This window comes from Juglans regia, chromosome 12 (assembly GCF_001411555.2).
Source record: "Juglans regia cultivar Chandler chromosome 12, Walnut 2.0, whole genome shotgun sequence".
Taxonomy (NCBI): Eukaryota; Viridiplantae; Streptophyta; class Magnoliopsida; order Fagales; family Juglandaceae; genus Juglans; species Juglans regia.
The window spans coordinates 21,996,312-22,016,201 of NC_049912.1; the positions used below are offsets into that span (position 1 = coordinate 21,996,312).

Here is a 19,890-nt window from a genome sequence, read left to right on the forward strand (position 1 = left end):
TTTTTGACCTTTTTCCTTTTTTTTTTTTTTTTTTTTACTTCAGCATAAACTCCTACGTACAATGGTTACCCTTGATTGCACATCCCGGTTCTTCCTAACAAAACTGAATGATAAAATATTAAATAGTAGTACATAATAATAAAAAATAAGTGAAAAATAATGATAAAATATTAAATAATTTAGATCACTCTACTACCCAAACACAACCAGCTGTAGAGTTATCCCTGGAGTACTCGTCACCTACTCTAAATGGTGTAAAGAATCCTACCTCTCAATTTGCAACAACATCGTTCGTACTCTAGGGCTGGTTTGGATAGAGAAATAATCTCATCTCAGCTCATCCCATTCCATTGTTACAATTTTTTTAAATTCTTACACAACATATAATAAACAATTCAATTTTTTCAAATTCTAAAACAATAATAATATTAAAAAATAATATTCTAATAATATTTTATTCAACTTATCTAAAATTATCTCATCTCACTATTCAAACGAACCCTTGAGGGAAGGTTTGGATACAAAAATCTAAATGGTGTCAAGATTCAACAAAAATGTCATCGTGCAAATTGTACAAGAATATGGGGTGTTAATGCAAAAATCTTTCCCATCCTCATATTTAGTGATGCAAGTTCAACTCTTACAAGGATGCCTTTTGTCTCACATTTAATAACTTAAGAATCTCTATCCGAACCCGAATCTGATTCTGCATCTGATAGAAGTTCAACGGGTTTGATTCTGTTAGTATTGACCTCTATTGGGGGAAGTCCCTCCTCATCACTAGATTCAAGCTCATTCTCTTCTTGCTGGGAGGTCTGCCCACGCAAACTTCCATTAGAATCCTCCAAATGTGTAGATTTGAAGATTTCAGGCCTGCGTTGAGGGAAGCAAAATACAAGCAACATAAACATGGCGAACATGAAATTATTAAGTGAAACTTGCATGCTTTTGTTTCCCAATTAGAACATTGAAAAAATAAACAGCTATGGCTAGTATTATTTAACTTGTAATGATAGCCTTGCATTTCCTTTACCACTGCTTTGCTACCCAACCTTTTTTTTTTTCCTTTTGTTATTTGAATCTAGATTGAAAATCTCATAAAATGACCTTCTTGCATAATCTACTAGAAGAAAATAAATTCAATCAACCAACATAATCATGTAATTTAATTAAAAATAAATTCAATTTTATAAAAATTAACATTCTTTTAGTTTTTGAGTCAATTTTTATAAAATTGAATTTATTTTTAATTAAATTACATGATTACGTTGATTGATTGAATTTGTTTGCTTCTAGATTATGCAAAAAGTCATGTTTTGAGATTTTTAATCCAGATTCAAATAACATAAAGAGAGAGAAAAAATAATTAGGTAGTAAAGCAGTAGTAAATGAGGTGTAAGTGTATAATTTCCCTTATTTATTTAACTGATTCAGTTGCATCAAACTTCCACAATCCAATCACGTCATCCTCATGAGTTTTGCATAATTGGTTAAACAAAGTAAAATTTTATCAGTTGCAGTCGTTAAGATGTGAAGAAAATTCACCATTCTGGAGATTTCTGAAGAGGCCGGACTTGTTCATAAAAGAGAACTTGGGACACAAGGCATGCCACCTTGCTACCCGATTCAAGAGCCTTTTCCTTTCCACTTATGTCAACCACAACAAAACTACCTGCACATTGAAAGAGATACTCTATTTTGTTATTTAGTCACTTATAAGATGCTACAAGAATAACACTTCAAAAAATAATAAATCATCTGAACGCTCCCCCACCCCTCCACCATCTTGTATATATGCAATCACTTCGGACCATCTTAGTAACAAAGACAAAGAAGGGGAATTTGCTAATCTTTTCTTTTATATACAAGTATGGATATGTGATATCTAGATACTCTTTAGAAATAAAGTCCTGATTCATTTTTGAGAGTTCCTTGCAATCAATAATGAATGGTCAAAAGGCCTGAACATACTTTTAAATAGGAAGAAACACTCAAGGCATTCATGCAGGTATGAGTCCAGCACCCATGGAGAAAATACAGACCCAGTGAACTATCTTTATTTCTGATTGCTACTTTTTGATTGCCCAGTTCCCCTCAAGAAAAAACTGGTAGTTACCAATACCATGATAGACACTAAGGTCCATCGATGAGTTAACACAATGATAGAAAGGCCTTATCTTTTTTCATAAGTATGGTTATGAAAGTTAAAAAAAAAATGCAGTACAATGATTGATCCACCACATGCACGTAATAATAACCAACTAATGTAGAAGTTTGACAGATTTCTAGGAGGGAACATGACTTAACCCTCAGATTCCATACAATGGCAAGTAATTTTCTTGGTAAATGTAATCTGGAGTTTACATTCGGGTTCACTGCGCCCTGCCTTGGTGAGATTCCATGTCATCAAAATATTTTTGGTAAATGTATTTGGAATAAAGCTCAACTAGTTGGATTCAAGAATTTTCTCATTTGGAGGTTTTAATGTGAAGTAAACCTCGTCTTATCCACATGCTTTTTTGAAACTTAGCCGGAAACAATGCCAGTGATTTGTCGCCTTGCCCATCCATTACCTTGAGAGAGATATAGACATAAAAGGTATTAGGATTAAAACTTGGAGTAGGAAACATATTGTGTATAGAGAGAAACAAAACTATCTCAAAAAGAGGGCAAGAAATAAGAATTACAAGTAGAGAAACAACATTACAACTTTTTTGGCAAAATACCTGCTCAATATTCACCCAAGCTGATCACTTTTATGTAGTATATGAGTCTTGCTTGAATCCACTTAACTTATAATTATTACAAGTCTAAGGTAGACAGTCGTCATAATGTAGAATGTAATTATCAAACAAAAAAATATACATTTATTTTTTCCTTCTTTTTCTCGGTGCCACTTAATCAATCCTAGGTATAGATAGATATGGGTGTGTGTGTGTGTGTGAAGCATGGTAAAATAAAATAGAAAATCATGAATTTATGAGGCTTGGGATCTTCAAACCGATAGGATCTTTGCACCAAGGCATTTTGGAGTAGCTTTCCTAGAAAGATTCAAGGACCTTGCTAAACCCATTTCAAACTTGTAACTTGAAAGCCCGGTGACTCCCAAATTCCCATAAACGTGTTTGCAATGAAGATAAAATGATCAAATAAATAACTAACATCATTCGCAAAAATCTAAGAACTTTGTCGGGTCAGTGCTAATTCCTCACACGCACACACAGAGAGGCAACTGTAAAAGTAACAGTTGAGGAAAAAAATTAAGGGAAAAAAGATTACCTCAATGAGATTAGAACCTCGAAGAGACAGCACTTGCATGATGGTTTGACCATCCTGGAGATTGAACTTCTCGTCCTCTGCTGCCCTCTTCAGATTCTTCCTCCCTCCTTTCATGTGTCCTCACTGCTACTACACTGTTTCACTTCCACACCTTTCACAAAAGACAGCAACCAAGCTAGGAGGAAAGCATGTAATGAATGAATTTACCCAGCACGGATCATCGGAAAGGACCCTATCGTTTTGCCCGAAATTGCAAAGAATGAGGATTCTGAACCTAAACCTACCAAGGCCGTGATAAATAAAAGAGAGTCGATTTTGCACGTCTCTTTAATAAATTATTATTTTTAAATTTAAATAAAATTTTATTAATTGTGAAAATTATGCAATAGCAATAATTACATCCACAAGCACGACACAAAACTTCTTATAGATATGCGCCTTCTCAATTCTCTCTCAGCATCACGCATTGTTGCGATGATAAATGATGCGGTTTGAATAAGTTGGGGATTCTGGGTTGATATAACTGTCGGAGTGTTATCAGTCCGGCCTGATTTGGTTTTGGATAAAATTTAGGATTGAACTGATATGTACTAGTTTTATATTTTTAAAAACTAATTACGCACCGACTATCTCCCTAAACCGATACATCCAATTTTATTGATTACGGTCTTGTTCGGTTCGATTTTTCAGTTTTAATTTAATAAATGCATGAGATTTGTGAGAGAGAGAAGCATTGAAAGTATCTAGCAATCTAGAACTTGGAACAAATATATGTGCGAGAGAGAGACCAATAGCTAAAGACAAATGCATGAAATCTGAAATTGCATAAAAAAGATACCTAATTAGAATATTATTACAGATCAGATTCATCACTATACATGAAAACAAGTACTCTGGGGGAATAATATTGTTTATGGATGAGAGCTCAATACAATGCTTGGGAATGTATCCTATCTTAAGAGATAAAAGGCTGCTCTTTGCCCCCACGTTTGCATAAACCTTTTGAAAAAAATGATATGTTTAGTAAATTTATAAAAAATGATTTAAGAAATGAATAATAATAGTAAATTTAAGAAACACAAAATTTTACAAAATTTATAATACAAATTCCTAGAAAAAATATAATACATTTAGTAAGTTTATAAATAATAATGATCTTCACTACTGGCGTTAGACAAATAAAGATCTTCAAGAAGATGGTTTTAATTGTTTTTTTTTTTTTTTACTTTTAATATCTTAACTCCATCTATGTATGAGAGCAAATAAATCTTTCAAAAGGGCATCCAAACTGTTAGGTAGGTTTTTTTTACAATTCAGTAGATGTTTTATTTTTTATTTTTGACTTAGTAAAAATGGGAGATTTCATCTTTGGAAGTCATACAAGAGATATGAGACTGAAGGCAATGGAGCAAAGCCACTTAAAAGCTTTCATTCAACTCAAATGCTTAATCAAACAAAACAAACAGATCTTTAGACTAATGTGGTCCTTAGAAAAAAAAACTAAGACTAATGTGGTCCTTAGAAAAAAAAACTAAGAAGTCTGCAACCCAGCCATATCATTGCAGACGTAAGAGTATCACTCAACTTGGAAGTATTAGACTTTCTTTGTTGTGTTTGAAATTGACAACCCAAAGTAAAATAGTTTCTCTGGTCTGCTTTCTTTTAACAACCAGGAGCATATGTCTAAACAATCCTAACCTCAAAGAAAGATGCACAAAATCCTGACCTCCAATCTCCAGTCCTTAGGGTTTGGGAGACTGGAGGTGCAACGGTGCCGTTTAGTAATAATATCAAAATTATTATTGATAGTCTAATTAGACTAAACTCTTATATAAGTCTATAACTATATTAGTAATTTAGTATAAGTGTATAACTATAGTCTATATTAGACTATTAGTATTAGAATAAATATTAGTATTAGTTATAGCTATATAATATATTAAACAATATAATAGTATTAATATTAGACTATTAGTATAGCTATATATTAGTATTAGTTATAGTTATATAATATACTAGACTATAAAGTAGTATCAATATTAGGCTATTAGTGTAACTATATATTAGTATTAGTTATAGTGATTTAGTATAACTATACTAGTATAACTATAACTATAGTCTATATATAATAGTATATAGCTTATATATTAGTATCAGTTATAGTGATTTAGTATACCTATATTAGACTATTAGTATAAGTATAACTATTGTCTATATTAGATTATTAGTATTAATATATATATATATATATCAGTGTTAGTTATAGTGATTATAATAACTATATATTAATATTTGTTATAGTGAGTTTAATTTATTATAACTATATTATTGATAGACTATAGTGATATTATTAGTATTACTATATCATTATTTCATATGTAATTATTTAGTATGGTGATTTATATATTAATTTATATATAAACTTAAAGTATATTACTAATAGTAATATAGTATTAGACTATTAGTATTAGGCCATAAAATGTAAATTATAGTTAATATAAATTATATACTAATGTATATTAATATTACTAATGTATTATGTACTTATCAAAAAGAATATATTGAGAATTTATTAGGTCATAAAAATTTGGTAATAATATTTGAGTGATTTTTTTTCTTTTTTGGTAAATAATATTTTAGCGATCTTATTTACAACTTTGGTCTATAATTTCAAATCTTTTGATATTTAGGATTTTGTTTTTCAATTTTAAACTGATTTTAAGTGATAAAAAAATATATTTATGTGATTTATCAATTTCAGTTTATTTTTAAAATAATTTATATTATTATATATAAATATTATATATAATATAAAATATATTATATATTATATATAATATTAAAAAATAATTTAGAAAATATATTATATAGAACCGGTCCGGTCCTATCCTAAAGAGCCTAAAATTGGAACAGGACCGGTTCCGGCCGGTTTGGCTATTACCAAAATGGGTTCCAGACCGATTTTCCAGTTTATTTTTATACCCATACTCCTCATCACTAGATTCAAGCTCATTCTCTTTTTGCTGGAGGTCTGCCCACGCAAACTTCCATTAGAATCCTCCAAATGTGTAGATTTGAATATTTCAAGCCTGCGTAGAGGGAAGCAAAATACAAGCAACATAAACATAGCGAACATGAAATTATTAAGTGAAACTTGCATGCTTTTGTTTCCCAATTTGAACATTGAAAAAATAAATTGCTATGGCAACTATTATTTAACGGGTAATGATAGCCTTACATTTCCTTTACCACTACTTTACTATCCAATTCTTTTCTTTTTTTCTTTTTTTTCTTTTGTTCTTTGAATCTGGACTGAAAATCTTATAAAATGACCTTCTTACATAATCTGGAAGAAAATAAATTTAATCAACCAACATAATCATATAATTTAATTAAAAATAAATCCAATTTTATAATCATCTTGACTTGGTTCCCTCTCTTAAGTATTTTATCAAACACTTGCAAACCGCAAGGCTTAAGCAATTCTTTCCCACATAGATCTGCATAATTTGGTGCTCTACAATACAGCCAAAAGAAGAGAAGTATGCATTCAACTCATCACCAGTCAAAGATATTGGTATTCCACCAACAAAAATCTTTATTGTTTTTTATGCCTTCTTAACTTCCATATTTTCCCTAGGGCATGTTCCCTTTTCTTCACTCATTCTACTAACTACAACATGGTTTTCCTTCAAAACCTTATCAACAACAGTTGGGTCAGCAAATGTTAAAAATTCAAACCCTTGTGGCCTTCTCAAATGGCTATTGATCACTATTACAAAATCTAATATGTCTCCGTACTTTCTGAAGTAATTAGCAAAAGTCCCTTTAGGCATTTCGTCAAATAGCTTAGGCGCCATTCCCTCCCTCCACACCTGATCAAAAAACCCATTCAAGTAACTAGGGTCATATCCTCTCATTTCCAATGATTGCTCGATTATTTTTCCCCCAGGGGAATTCCATAAATCTTACCAGCATCACTCCAAACACCTAAAGGCTTTCCTATACCTAAACACCAAAACCACAAAACACAAGCAAAATGAATACACTGTGAGACAACAGGATGAAGACATATATACTCAGTACAACCTTGTTACCATCTATCACAAACTGCTTCAGTTGATGGTTAAGAATGCCTTCAACAATTTGGCAGTCATAAGCAACAACAAGCTTGTGTTCATATATTGCATTAGAAAATACCAAAAGCTAAGGACGACTTTGTACAACTTGAGCCATCTCTTCCATAAGTCTTTTGGAGATAACAGGTCCTTGAGGCAACAAGATATCCAAGTGCTTTTACCATAAGTGAGCTTAGATACGAGAAAGGAAGAGCCACCTAGCTTCAGTTGAGCAGAGAGAGTGCCCTGAAGCTCTAAATTGGCTTCAAGTATGGTTCGGTCACCACCAGGTGCTGGTTCGAGTGTCAGCTTCACACCCTCTCTAGAGTTCTCTAAGGCTTTTAACCAATAAATCCTGTCTCTTCTAGAATGCGGTGTCCTCCTTCCTCTCTAGTTATTCCCCACACTGCCCATAGTCATTTTCTCCAGCAATGGGTGTCACACCAGCATCAAATTTAATGATCATAGAAGAGGCATAAAGTACCTCCATCATGTAATCCACAATTGGACTACATGCCACATGCAAGCTATCGTCATTGATGCAGACGCAAACAGCCCTAGGCAACAACCTCATGATGGCAGCAGTGACATCTTCTGTCCTGGCCGGAATAGCAGTTCTACCCTTTCTTTACAACTGGCTCACCTACCACAACCTCATATGGAACCCAACTTGGAGATTGAAATCGATGATGGCCGAGGTTCCTACGGATGTGACTCTATACATCAGTAATCTCAAAGAGAAAATCAAGCTCGAAGAGTCAGAGAAGTCACTGCACGTTGGGTTCACGCAATTCGGAAAGACTTTAGAGGTGCTGATTCATAGCCAATAGTGGCTCCACCATGTATTGCTGCACCACGGCTAGGGTTTGGCCTTCCTCGAGCTTCCTTTCGACGAAGATGAGGTGCTTCTGGTCGGAGGATTGAACCTCAAGGGTAATGGTCTTCTCGGTTAGGGTATTCATGAAGATCTGCAGTGGCCAGTTGTTCTGGGCACAGAAGAGCAACGCCGCCTACAGTAGGAGAATGAGGCTTAGGAGGGATACTGGTGGCTAGGCCTTCTCCTTTTACGGTCAGTGTGTAGTTATTGCTAGGGATGACCTAAGGAAAGGAAGGAAAGAGAAAATAATTTTTGAAAAGAAAGGAAGGAAATGAAAGTCAGAGAGGGCGATCTGAGACTTCAGAAAATAATTTCTGATTTCAAAAGAGATTTATGGGAACAGAAGGAAGAGTAATCTCGTCGGGATAATCCTTGGCTCATTCTTCATCTTCCCACATCGCACGAAGCTGATGCTCTAGATAATTAATTTTTTTCTTCAAAATCTTTCCTGCTATCAATTACATGCAAATGGAGAGTTTTGAGATTTTCTTGTATTCGTCCACTCCACTGACTCTATGATTTTGTCGAGGGAAACAAGGATTTATTCCATGATAGCAAGATGTCTCTTTGATACTAATTTGTAACACTCCCAAGGGATGAAAGGATAATCTCACTTCGAGACGAGAACCTCCAAGAAAAACAGAAAAATCAAGAAGCTGAAAAAGAACTTTGTATTACTTTCTGGTTGAAGAAGAACGATACAATCCTTGCAGGTTTTTAAGCAATAATTTTGGAATACCCACATCTACTCGGCCTAGTGGGCCTTCGTCTAACAAACTAGGTTCCCCCTCCAGTCCAGTGGCCCTGCTTGGAAGCTATAGGCGTAATCGATCCGGTTCGGGAGAGGTCACAGACAGAAAATTTTAATTCATCATTTTTGCCGAACAAGATCGTTAGCTATTAGTCCGGTTGGTCCATAAATTTTTTTTTTCCTCCTTTTCCTTTTTTGATAGAAAAATTAATACAAAAAAAATAACTTAATTAGTAAAATTAATATTAAGTGATATCTTTAACATTTTATATATGGTTAATAAATATTAAATAATTTTATTATATATATAGTCAATAGTGATCTCTTAGATAAAAATTATATAATTAACTTGTACAATTACTATATAAATAATATATTATATATAAAAATATTTAAATATATATATATACATTCGGTCGGTTTCGACTCGATCCAAAAAAACTACTCTCCGGACTAGACTGATAGTCTTACACCCCTATTAGAAGCACAAGCGCATAGCCTACTTCCTTCCTTACTTCCATTCTTTAACTCAGTTTCCCTTCTTCGGGCTTTACCCTCCCATTTGAAACAAAATATGACCGACGAGTTCAAGGTCCATGAATTGTTACAAAAGTGGTGATAGCATAGAGACCGACGTTTTTCTGATACCAATTTGTAACACACTCCCAATGGATGAAAAGATAATCTCACTTCAAGGGTGAGAACCTCCAACAAAAAAAAAAAAAAAAGAAGGGAGAAATGAGAAAGAAGATGAAAGAGGATTTTCTATTACTTTCTGGTTGAAGAAGAACAATACAATCCCTACAATTTTTTAAGCAAGAATTTCGGAATATCCCCATCTACTTAGCCTCGTGGGCCTTCGTGTAACAAACTAACATAAAGCAACAAAAAAGAAATTAAATAGGTCAATTACATCTTTAAGCTACTAGGGCCTAAGCCCATTACATTAATTAATTATACTAGGTTCCATCTCTAGTCCAGCGACACTGCTTGGAAGCACAAGCCCGTGGGCTGTAGCCCACTTACTTCCTTACTTCCGTTCTTCATCAGTTTTCCTTCTTCGGGCTTTACCTTACCGTTTGAGACAAAAATACGGCCCACGAGTTCAAGGCCCATGAATTGTTACAAAAGTGTGACACATAACGAGTCGCGTAAGAACAATGCTAAGGGTGTGTTTGAATGTTGAACTGAATTGAGATGATAAAATATTGTTAGAATATTATTTATTATTATTATTATTATTATTTTGGGATTTGAAAAAATTAAATTATTTATTATATTTTGCGTTGGAATTTAAAAAAGTTGTAATAATGAGTTTAGATGAATTTACTTTCCAAACGAAACCTAATTCTTTTGATCTTTCACTTCATTTTTCTAAATTCTTAATTCTTTGGCCTTTCGCCAAATCCATAATTAAGGTTGCGTTTGGATAATAAGGTGATCTTAAATATTCTGTTAATAATAATAATAAAATAATAAAATAATATTAAATAATAATAATAAAATAATAAATAACAGTGGTACCCAAACTAGCCCTAAAAATGTAGTCATTAACTTAAAATAGAGTCGTTGAGGAAATATTGAAAAGTGACCTTCCAACTCTCGAGAGTGCACCAACACGTCGTCGTCTCATTCAGTTAGTGCGTCTGCATCGACGACTGCTCGTCTGTCCGTAGCTAGCTTCTGCTTAAAGAAACGGCAAGGAAATCACACTATACAAAAACTATACTTTCTACTGCTTGCTTTGCTACTTGTTCGAAATCGAAACCCCCCACCCTCTCCAACCACCCGCTTTCTGCCACAATGCCAATGGCGTCCTCACGTCTTTGCCTCCTATTCCTCCCTCTGCTTCTTTCCTCCATTCTCTTGCTGAATCACCCTGTCAAATGTGATGGTAAGCACCACTTTTATCAATATTAATCTGTTTCTGTAAACTTCCATAGATGGGTTTCGTTCTATTATGCATTTATTATTTGTATAACATCTTCTCATTCGAGGCTACTGACTAAAACTGTGGTCCCTCATGTTGTCATGTTGAATCAGTTCCATGATATGAGATTTGGGATTCAGGAGCTTTAAATATTTTGTTATGAAAGCTTTCATTGTCTTGAGAACCCAATGCCCATGAGATCTGATTATTACCGATTGATCTAGGTTTAGATCCTGGTTTTATGTTATTTTGGTTTTTGCAAATTGGTGTTGGTAATTTGTACGCTTTGCTTGTTTTTTTTTTGTTTTTGTTTTTGTTTTTTTTGTTTGTTTTTGTGAAAGCTATGTCTTATATGCTTCGATATTTATATGCAATAGTAGAACCGGTTCATGGAGGCTTATGCTCACTTGTGCCAGAGATCTGAGGTGATGTAGATTAATGTTGTTTTAGTCATGTTAGAGATACATTTGATTTACTGATGGATTGTGTCCTTTAAGACCACGGGAAAATGCACACTCTGACCCTTTTCAGATGATTTTTCTATTGTTATCCGATTAACTGCATCTCAAAAATTAATTAACATATGGGTTATCTCCACTTTATTTTTATTTTTTGGAAAATATATCGTCAGTCTGTACTTTGTGGAATTAAATCTTAGGTCATCACGTTTGTTTTTTATATGTTACCTATTCCTTTCTTGCCTCACAGTATCCATTGGCCGTTATACTCAATGGAAAGTGGTAGTTTAGAGCGTTGGAATTGCTGAAATCATAAAATTAGATGCCAAGGCCCTAGGAAGGCAAAAGGAGAAACTTAACGTATGTGATTGTGACAATGGAAGGCCTCACAGGATTAATGCATGGGACTTGCTTCCTATATTCTGGAAATGCCCCATTCACAGTGTTGTGAGATATTGACATCAACTTTCTTTCATAACTGGAATCTCGTCGTATGATTACTCCATAGCACTATTTTCCCTCTTACCATTTTTTTTTTATAGGTAAAAGAACTATTTTCCCTCTTACCATTTAAATTATCAGTTTTCGAAAGCAATGCTTCTGCCTTTTCCCCCCATTTTGATGGGGAAGTGGGGAGGGAATGATGATAGTGCATCCCTTGCTTGGGTGTGATAATGTCGATTGTAACTTGTGAATTACCACAATGAAATGGACTGGTACCAATAGTCAAAAGGCAAGCTGCCAGTCCAAGTAACATCTCTCAATAGCCTAAGAACAGGGTGAGAAATAGGGTCTGAGTTGCTCGTTTAGATATGCCATATCACAATCTATTGGAATGCAAAATTCAAATGGTTTTGTGTTTTTTGAAAAATCTTGGATTTTCAAGTTGTAACAAAATATATAGAATATGATTTTTCATACTTCACCACCTCAACCTGTATGGAAAAGGAAAAAGTTCTACCATGCAAAGATTACAAAATACTTTATTCAAAATGTGTTTCCTTGCTCTCTGGAAACACATTTCCAGTGCTAATCTAATGTGAAACTGCTTCTATAAAGGACAAAATGGAATAGGCTGTTTAGTACACTTCTTGCCTGACACAGGAAATAATTGGTTTAGATGCAATTACGCCCTGGTTGGAGGACTTGAAATTCTATCAAAACTTATGTTGGTCAAAGTGCTGCTCGATCAACTTATTAAAAAAAACTGTTGCTTGATCTTGCAGCAAAGGTGCGTTTTCATGGAAGCACAGCCTTGTGGAAAAAATGTTAATAAGTTAAATTGGTTTCCAGCTGAGCTTACTTAAGCTTGCCGTTCTCATTATTATTGTGCTTTAGAGACCTATGATCGTTTTGGTTTAGCTCCTCCTTTAGGCATATTGGTCATCACTCTACATTGCTTCCAGTTCACAGTATGCCACATCATTACACACCCCAAAAAAATGCCAAACATTTATAATAGATTTGTTTCTCCAAAAGAAATGCATGAGTAGCAGAGAACTGCAGTTGAGAAGTTTTCAATGCAACTAATGTTATAGATATGAAGACAGTAAATTCTAACAGCGCTTTTGCTTGAAAAATACATAATTGACTGGCCATAGAGTGTCATAATCACGGATCTCTCTATCTCTCTCTCTCCCTCTGGACACTGAACTTCCTATCCTCACCATTTTCCTGCAGATGAGGAAGATAATCTTTTCCAAGGCATCAACAGCTATCGAGCATCCTTGAACCTGACAGTTCTATCCATTAACGATAATGCAGAGTGCCTTGCTGAAGAAATAGCTGACCAATTCAGGAATCAACCCTGTACAAACACCACAGGCTCCAACACTGTACCAGGCACTGAACCTCAATTCTCTGACTACCCTGTACTTTTAGCCAAATGCCATTTGAATGTCTCCAACACACAGGACGGGGCTATAATGCCTTCTTGCGTACCCAACTTAGAGCCAAGTCTTGTCCTGTCTAACTTCACTAAGTCTCAGTACTCAGGGAATCTCAATGACACTAAGTATACAGGAGCCGGGATTGGCTCTAAAAGTAATTGGATCGTTGTTGTGCTGACAACAAGCACATCCGCAGGAAGCTTTGCCCCTTCAACTAGTGCAGCCAGTTTGGTTTCCAGAATTGGTTTGATCTACCACTTGCTGTTTTTCCTGATGGGTTCTATTTTGCTGTTGTAAACTACGCTGAGTCTTTCACTTTTCCAATATAGAGAAAATGGGATGGGGGGTTACTGAATACAACCTATTTGGTGGGGAAAATATGAATCCATTCCTTCATTCGTTGACTTGCCTTCCTGTGATAGATAGTAGAATGTTTGGCAGGACTATTTGAAGGGAGCAGATTTGTTATTTGTCGTGGTTGTTGTTGAGTCATGCACTTCTCGGTTTTATGAGATGAGACTTGGAGAATCTACAACTTATTCATTTATCAATGGAATTTGGCGTTATGGCTTTTGATCCATTTTTTGAGAACTTTTGAGTTAAGCTTATTTTTTCTTGGCTTCTACTGATCTAATTCCTTAATGCTTTACTGGCCACAGAGTTGAACCCAATACTTAATTATCTTCATGACGGACTATATTTCTCACTATTGACAATCCCATTCCCAGTTTTCCTTCATTTATTTCCCCCAAATTGAATCTGTCAATTAGTTATTTTCTCAATCCCAATAGACAAAACCACATGAATATGGTACTTCGATTAAGACGCCCTTAAACATGATAACATTATTGAACGGTATAGTTAGAGGAGAGATAGAAAATCCCCCTGTTCTACAAATTTATATTGGACCATTAAAAAATCCACTGGATCCTCTTCACTTATGAGGCTTCCATGCATATAGCCTTGTAGGTTTCACTCTCGTGACTGATCTAAGTGTTATTTAGTCTGGCGCGGGTGACAAACAGATACCTTCTAAGTGCAAACATTAGGACCCATGTTGTCTTTGTGATCTTCTCCTTTATCATCAAAAGCAACGCCGAGCTTAGCACAGTCTTAAGTATTTGGGCATTTAATCCTTTGAAGAAACCCAGTATGCCTTCTCTTTTCCAAATGGCATAGAGTGCACCTGAAACTGTCTTCTGGGTTTTTTGGTCAGCTTCTTGGTTTTCATCTTCATCTGACTCTGCAGCCTGAATCATGACCTTACACCTGTTGGCAGTTAAAAAGGTTTTAATGAAGTAGTGAAGAGGTGCACATAAGTGTAATGCATATTCTTGTCAGATCTGCCGTTTCTTCTTGTAAAAATTTATGAAATGTTGAGTTTGTTAAGTGAAACTTTTGTTAAAAAATAAAAATGATCAGCATGAGGTGTACAAACTGTCAAGAAACAATGAGCGAATTGATCATCCACCTGATAGCCGGGTAAGTCAAGCAGGTAGCGACACACTTTGAAACTGCACCCAGCACAAAAGCAGAAAAGGCAGAAAGAGCTTCTGGGGATGACTCTGTTCCTGTTTTAGGGCTCGGCTTCCCCATTAGCAGCCTCTGTTTCAGCTGGTCAAATACGGTGTACTGTACAACAAACATGTTCTAGTTTCAGCTTAATTTGTCATATCTTGAGACTCAAATAAAATATTCCTAGTACTCAAGATCACATCAAAACTTAAATCATATGGCTAGGAATAGGTGTCACGGTCATCGGTCTATCCCCATCAAAACTCTCAGAAAGAAACAAATATTATACTTGTCATAACCAATAATTCACACGAGACAGTGAAACCAACCATAATTCACGAAAGCCATAACCATAATTCACACGAGAGCCATGCATCCGACCTTTATACTGGACTGCACACTCAATTACTTGGATAGACGGGTTTGATGTCAAAAGAAGAGATATGCCAAGACCATCAAATGCCTCGCTCCAAGTGGTCTCTGAAAGAGTCTTCCAAAGTCCTTTGGCTTTTCCAAACTCACTTGTCTGCATCCTCGAGGATGCTGTATCCAAGGGCTGTAAGGTAAAACCAGAGATTAGAACATCTAACCATTGAGGATTGGAACTACAGCAAAGATGTATTTTGTCATTAATAGCTTTGTATTTTTATCAAATCTTTTAATAGGTGAGGATCACAGACTTGCAATTACTCCCCTTCATAGTATATTCAGTCACCCAATTTTAGGGAAAATCACAAAAGAAATCTTCTTCTTTCCATGTAGTGTTTGACGGCCCCATGTCAATATAGCCGCCCAACATGCATGGCATATGTCTGCGACATTGATCTGACTCACTTTGAGAGCTCAGTGAACAAAGTTCAAGCACCAGTTAACTTATAAGAACCCCCCCTCAACAGGAAACTTAATCAGAAAATACAACTAAAGATGTTTTCTTATGAAAAGAAAAGGGGTCAATATGTAATTCACCTGTGACACTATTACCGTACAAGCCCCAGCAGCAGCAGCAATAATCAAGTTTGCTCTTGTTCCGATGGTTTTGTTTCCACTTTTCTCCAAGTACAACCTTTTGAAGAAGCTGTATCCATAGAAGTAAACGAACTGTGAAACAAAGGACTGCAGGTTCTTTGTCCCAAGGCCCTGGTATAATGAAAGCACCCGTCGGGTAGAAATTGCTTCCCATAAAACATCAGAAATATTCCTGCACACGCCAGAGCATTTACATGAATACTTTTATTTGACGTATGGGCTATATGGATTAGCCATTGAATACTGCTACTGAATACACTGTTGAAAAGTTTAAACTGAGAAGACAGAAGTTCATATATGATGAGACAATGGATGCACAAACTCATTGCAAAAGTCAACTATGCCTCTTTTCTATTGTTTAAGATGACAAGTTCAATCTGATTCTTTGTTTCTTTTTTATTAAAGGCCGAACCATTAATCTAAAATCCCTAAAACTATTGAATACTAATTTGGTTTAAGTCTTTAACTCTTGTGATTATAACATTCTACCACACTTTTAAATCCGATATCCACAACGGCCCATTCTATTGACATTGACCTAATGGTAGTGTAACGCCCCAAAGAAGGCCCAAGCTATCTAGACCTATACTCCAAAATAACTAGTCAATGATATACTTGGAGTCCTATTGGAACCATTATAAAGGGTAATAACTTCTCATTCTCAAGTAATATAAAATCCAATACACCATCTACCTTTATCATGCATATGTGGTATCACAATCTCCCCCCTTTAAACTCTAGATGTCCTCGTCGAGCAAGTTCGTTGTAGGTGACACAACTCAAGTCCCACAGAAACATTTTTGGTTGAGATAAACTCTAATACCATTTGTAACGCCCCAAAGAAAGTCCAAATAATTTGGATCTATACTCCAAAAGGACTAATTAATAATACAATTAAAGTTTCATTGGAACCATTATGAAGGGTAAGTACTTCTCATTTTCAATCGATATGAGATCACATACACTGCCTACCCTTGTCACTCGTAGGAGATATTACAAGTAACCATTTTTCTTTTAACGGCTTCACTCATCTATCAGTATTCAATAACTTAATACCATGTTTATACATAGTATCAAGAAATTTTAATTTAGCCATAAGTCGCCCCCTCTGTAAATTGAACTCGTAATGTGATCCTTGTTCTGATACCAATTATAGGTCCCAATCAAAGATTACTAACAAGGAAATGGATTTCACTGAACTACTACTTTTTGGGGAAGTCAAACCTCAGTACAAATAAAAACTCTTCCTCCCTAATAAATTAAAAGCCGCCTCCATTTACAGAATGCCAATTAACAACATTTTGCATCTGTACTCCTACAGATCGACGCATTTACCAAACATAAGACATGTTACATGATAAGATAACAATATTTACGTGTCCCACCACTGCTAAACTGCTCCACATTGAACTAATTCTGGATGGAGATCGCTATCGTGCAGCTTCAATCACTTAGAGCTCCCCTTCCCTTTCGGTAACTGCCTTCCTATTGCAATTTCTTCACCATGCGTGCCTTCCGTGTTCAAACTTCAAACTCAAATTCTTGCATGTGATAGCAACCACATCAGCTCCTTCTTTTGTACTTTGGATTGGGCCTACGCAGTCATCGTGGCCTAACATTATAATTACCCCTTAGTATCTTTTATTTGGATGACCATTGTCCCCACAGTTATTATAAATGAGACAAACATACTCTCATTTGAATTACATACGACTAGATTGAGATCTGTAGGGTGGCGGGGACTTCGACCGCCTTGTATCAGGTGAAGAGAAGGGGGTGGTAGGCTGTGCTTTAACCTACAATATGACCGTTATGAGCTGTAGGTTTCAACCAATTAAACTATAAGCCCCTGCAGATCGGTTCGCTCAAATTTAGATTCTCTATATTAATGTATACAAGTAACAACAATGCAGCAAATATTTTTGCTTCCAGGGTATGCTAATGTGCTTTAAGGTTCTTTTAATGAATTACACGCGTCTTTGACAAACCAACCCAACTTGAAATCGTTCAGTTTCTTTTCCCCTATGTTTAACTCCAACTAAGAAACTGGCAATGCTGTGGACTTCTTCGCCCCAGGGAACCCTCCCTCACACTCTTTCTCACTCTCTGAAAAGAAGAAGGGATTATGCAAACAATTCCAACAATAACAAACAAACAAATGCTCAACCGTTCACATTTATAGCATAATAATCAGCATGAATCAACAAAAATACCACCACAAAAACTACTAAAAGTAGGAACCGATGCTAAGAAGCATATTGATCATAGTAACACAACAGATTTTACCACTTCCCTTGGATCATTGTCACTCTGCACCGTGTCATCCCTATATTAATCTTATCAAGATTTAAGTCAGTTTAACCTCCATCCCCCCACAGACCATAGTTTCAAAAATATCTAATGAGTATGAATTGCCATCACATGCCCAGTAGATATTTGAGGAACAAAGTCCTGAACTGCTGGGAAATCAATCACAGATAAGTGAAAAATAATTAAGCAAAGAGGCCTAGTACAGGGGGAAAAAAGAAAGAAAGAAAATTCCGCAAACAGGTGCAAGGAAACTAATCACATAAAACGAAAACATGAAAATAAGCAAAACCAAATATGAAACAAATAAACATATACCTAGATGACCCAGAGGACAAAAGGAAAACAGAAAAGGGAAAAGAATCGACCTGTACTTCTGCTGATGGTGAGTTCGAACTTCGGCTTGATACTTCGTCTTACAGGTATCGAGAGGGTACAAGACGGTGGTGCTAACCAGAGCTCCAATGGCCCCCGATGTGGCCTCCGACAAAGACTCCAGATCAAAGCCCATCTTTAAGGCACAGATAATCAGAGGAAAGAAAAACGAAGCTAGGAGATCGAGGAGGCGGACGGATCAATGAAGTTGAGAGCTGGGCATGCTATAATAATTGTAATCTGCAGAGCAGAAGAAGAAGGAGCAACTGACGCAGCCGCATACGAAATTGGTTGGATTCACTGTTGCGTATCTCTTTGGGAATCGGAAACTTTAAACGGGATGGCACTTCCTCTCTTCCCGATCGTTTTAACGGCTTTTAACAGCTGATACTCCAGTCCATGTCATGTATAAACGATTTTAATAGCGTACGAAAAATGCAAACGTTAGTTTATAAAATTATTTTTATTTTAAAATAGATTTAACATATTATATAAAATTATTTTTATTTTAAAATAGATTTAACATATTATATAAAATTATTTTAATTTATAAATTTAATTTTATAATTTTTTTTATGACTATAATACATGTATATATTCTCTTGTGACAAGAAGAAATCTAAGTTAGATTTTAAACCTATCTATTAATTCAATTAACCTTAGCAAGTTTGTAACGATAATTATATATTTATAATTCTTTTACATTTTATTTTAAATTAATTAATATGGTAATAGTATTTTATTAAAAATAATTTCAATTTTATATAACTAACCTTTATTTTAAACAAAGTTGTAAAATATTCATAGAATAGTTATAAATTTATCATTTTACCTATAAGTGAGTGTATACTTGGTCTTTTTAAAAGAAAATAGTCTAGTGAAAAAATATAAAGATAAATGCACAAAAGCCTCTGTCAATTTATCATATAATAGAAATGACTCCAAATTTATTAATTTCGTCTATTACTTTTAAATTATTAAAAATTATAATCCTATTCCTTTCAATTTTCATAGAATTAGATGGAACAAGACTATTTTGAAGCAAAAATGTTCTGTGTACGCATAATGCTTGAATTAGCAATGCGTGCCATGTTGTTGACGACTAGTTAACAACAATGTTTTAAATCCATTTAGATGATTATTCTCGTCTAAGCATTAAAATAGAATATTTCGGTATCGCTACGTTATGATGTGTCAAGATATAGAAGAATTTATTGTTTATAAAATAAATATACATTGAAAATATTAAAAAAGGTATAGATGTTGGTATTAAAAAAATTGCAAACTTAAGTTGAAATAAAGAAAAAAAAAATCAAGAGAAATTATAAAAAATAATAATATTTAAAAAAGGGAGAATGCTAGATA

At 34.8% G+C, this 19,890-nt stretch overlaps 3 protein-coding genes across 3 annotated transcripts; 1 reads left to right on the forward strand and 2 right to left on the reverse strand.

Annotated features, from left to right (window-relative positions):
* Positions 1-513: 513 nt before the first annotated feature.
* Positions 514-3,580, reverse strand: LOC109005875 (probable RNA-binding protein EIF1AD). The gene is made up of 4 exons (XM_018984955.2): positions 3,280-3,580; positions 2,498-2,573; positions 1,546-1,672; positions 514-873 (listed from the first exon to the last, which is right to left on the reverse strand). Exons 1-4 carry the CDS (start codon positions 3,391-3,393, stop codon positions 675-677), a joined length of 516 nt encoding a protein of 171 aa, XP_018840500.1. The 5' UTR covers positions 3,394-3,580; the 3' UTR covers positions 514-674.
* Positions 3,581-10,604: 7,024 nt separating this feature from the next.
* On the forward strand, positions 10,605-13,882 carry LOC109005874 (uncharacterized GPI-anchored protein At3g06035-like). The gene is made up of 2 exons (XM_018984954.2): positions 10,605-10,919; positions 13,094-13,882. The coding sequence occupies exons 1-2, from the start codon at positions 10,829-10,831 to the stop codon at positions 13,597-13,599; spliced, it is 597 nt and encodes a 198-aa protein (XP_018840499.1). The 5' UTR covers positions 10,605-10,828; the 3' UTR covers positions 13,600-13,882.
* Positions 13,883-14,110: 228 nt separating this feature from the next.
* On the reverse strand, positions 14,111-18,884 carry LOC109005873 (peroxisomal adenine nucleotide carrier 1-like). Its single transcript, XM_018984953.2, has 5 exons — positions 18,519-18,884; positions 15,784-16,015; positions 15,227-15,373; positions 14,774-14,934; positions 14,111-14,571 (listed from the first exon to the last, which is right to left on the reverse strand). Exons 1-5 carry the CDS (start codon positions 18,659-18,661, stop codon positions 14,292-14,294), a joined length of 963 nt encoding a protein of 320 aa, XP_018840498.1. The 5' UTR covers positions 18,662-18,884; the 3' UTR covers positions 14,111-14,291.
* Positions 18,885-19,890: the final 1,006 nt, after the last annotated feature.

What these genes read in the sequence shown, in the direction of transcription:
- LOC109005875 (XM_018984955.2), bottom strand. Translation starts at nt 3,393, where the DNA reads ATGAAAGGAGGGAGGAAGAATCTGAAGAGGGCAGCAGAGGACGAGAAG. An exon ending in GAGGTTCTAATCTCATTGAG is followed by an intron (nt 2,574 to 3,279) that starts GTAATCTTTTTT and finishes ATCTCTCTCAAG; the next exon opens with GTAATGGATGGGCAAGGCGA. An exon ending in AAGCATGTGGATAAGACGAG is followed by an intron (nt 1,673 to 2,497) that starts GTTTACTTCACA and finishes TTCAATGTGCAG; the next exon opens with GTAGTTTTGTTGTGGTTGAC.
- LOC109005874 (XM_018984954.2), top strand. Translation starts at nt 10,829, where the DNA reads ATGCCAATGGCGTCCTCACGTCTTTGCCTCCTATTCCTCCCTCTGCTT. An exon ending in TCACCCTGTCAAATGTGATG is followed by an intron (nt 10,920 to 13,093) that starts GTAAGCACCACT and finishes ATTTTCCTGCAG; the next exon opens with ATGAGGAAGATAATCTTTTC.
- LOC109005873 (XM_018984953.2), bottom strand. Translation starts at nt 18,661, where the DNA reads ATGGGCTTTGATCTGGAGTCTTTGTCGGAGGCCACATCGGGGGCCATT. An exon ending in CACCATCAGCAGAAGTACAG is followed by an intron (nt 16,016 to 18,518) that starts GTCGATTCTTTT and finishes TGGCGTGTGCAG; the next exon opens with GAATATTTCTGATGTTTTAT. An exon ending in TTGACTTACCCGGCTATCAG is followed by an intron (nt 14,572 to 14,773) that starts GTGGATGATCAA and finishes AACTGCCAACAG; the next exon opens with GTGTAAGGTCATGATTCAGG.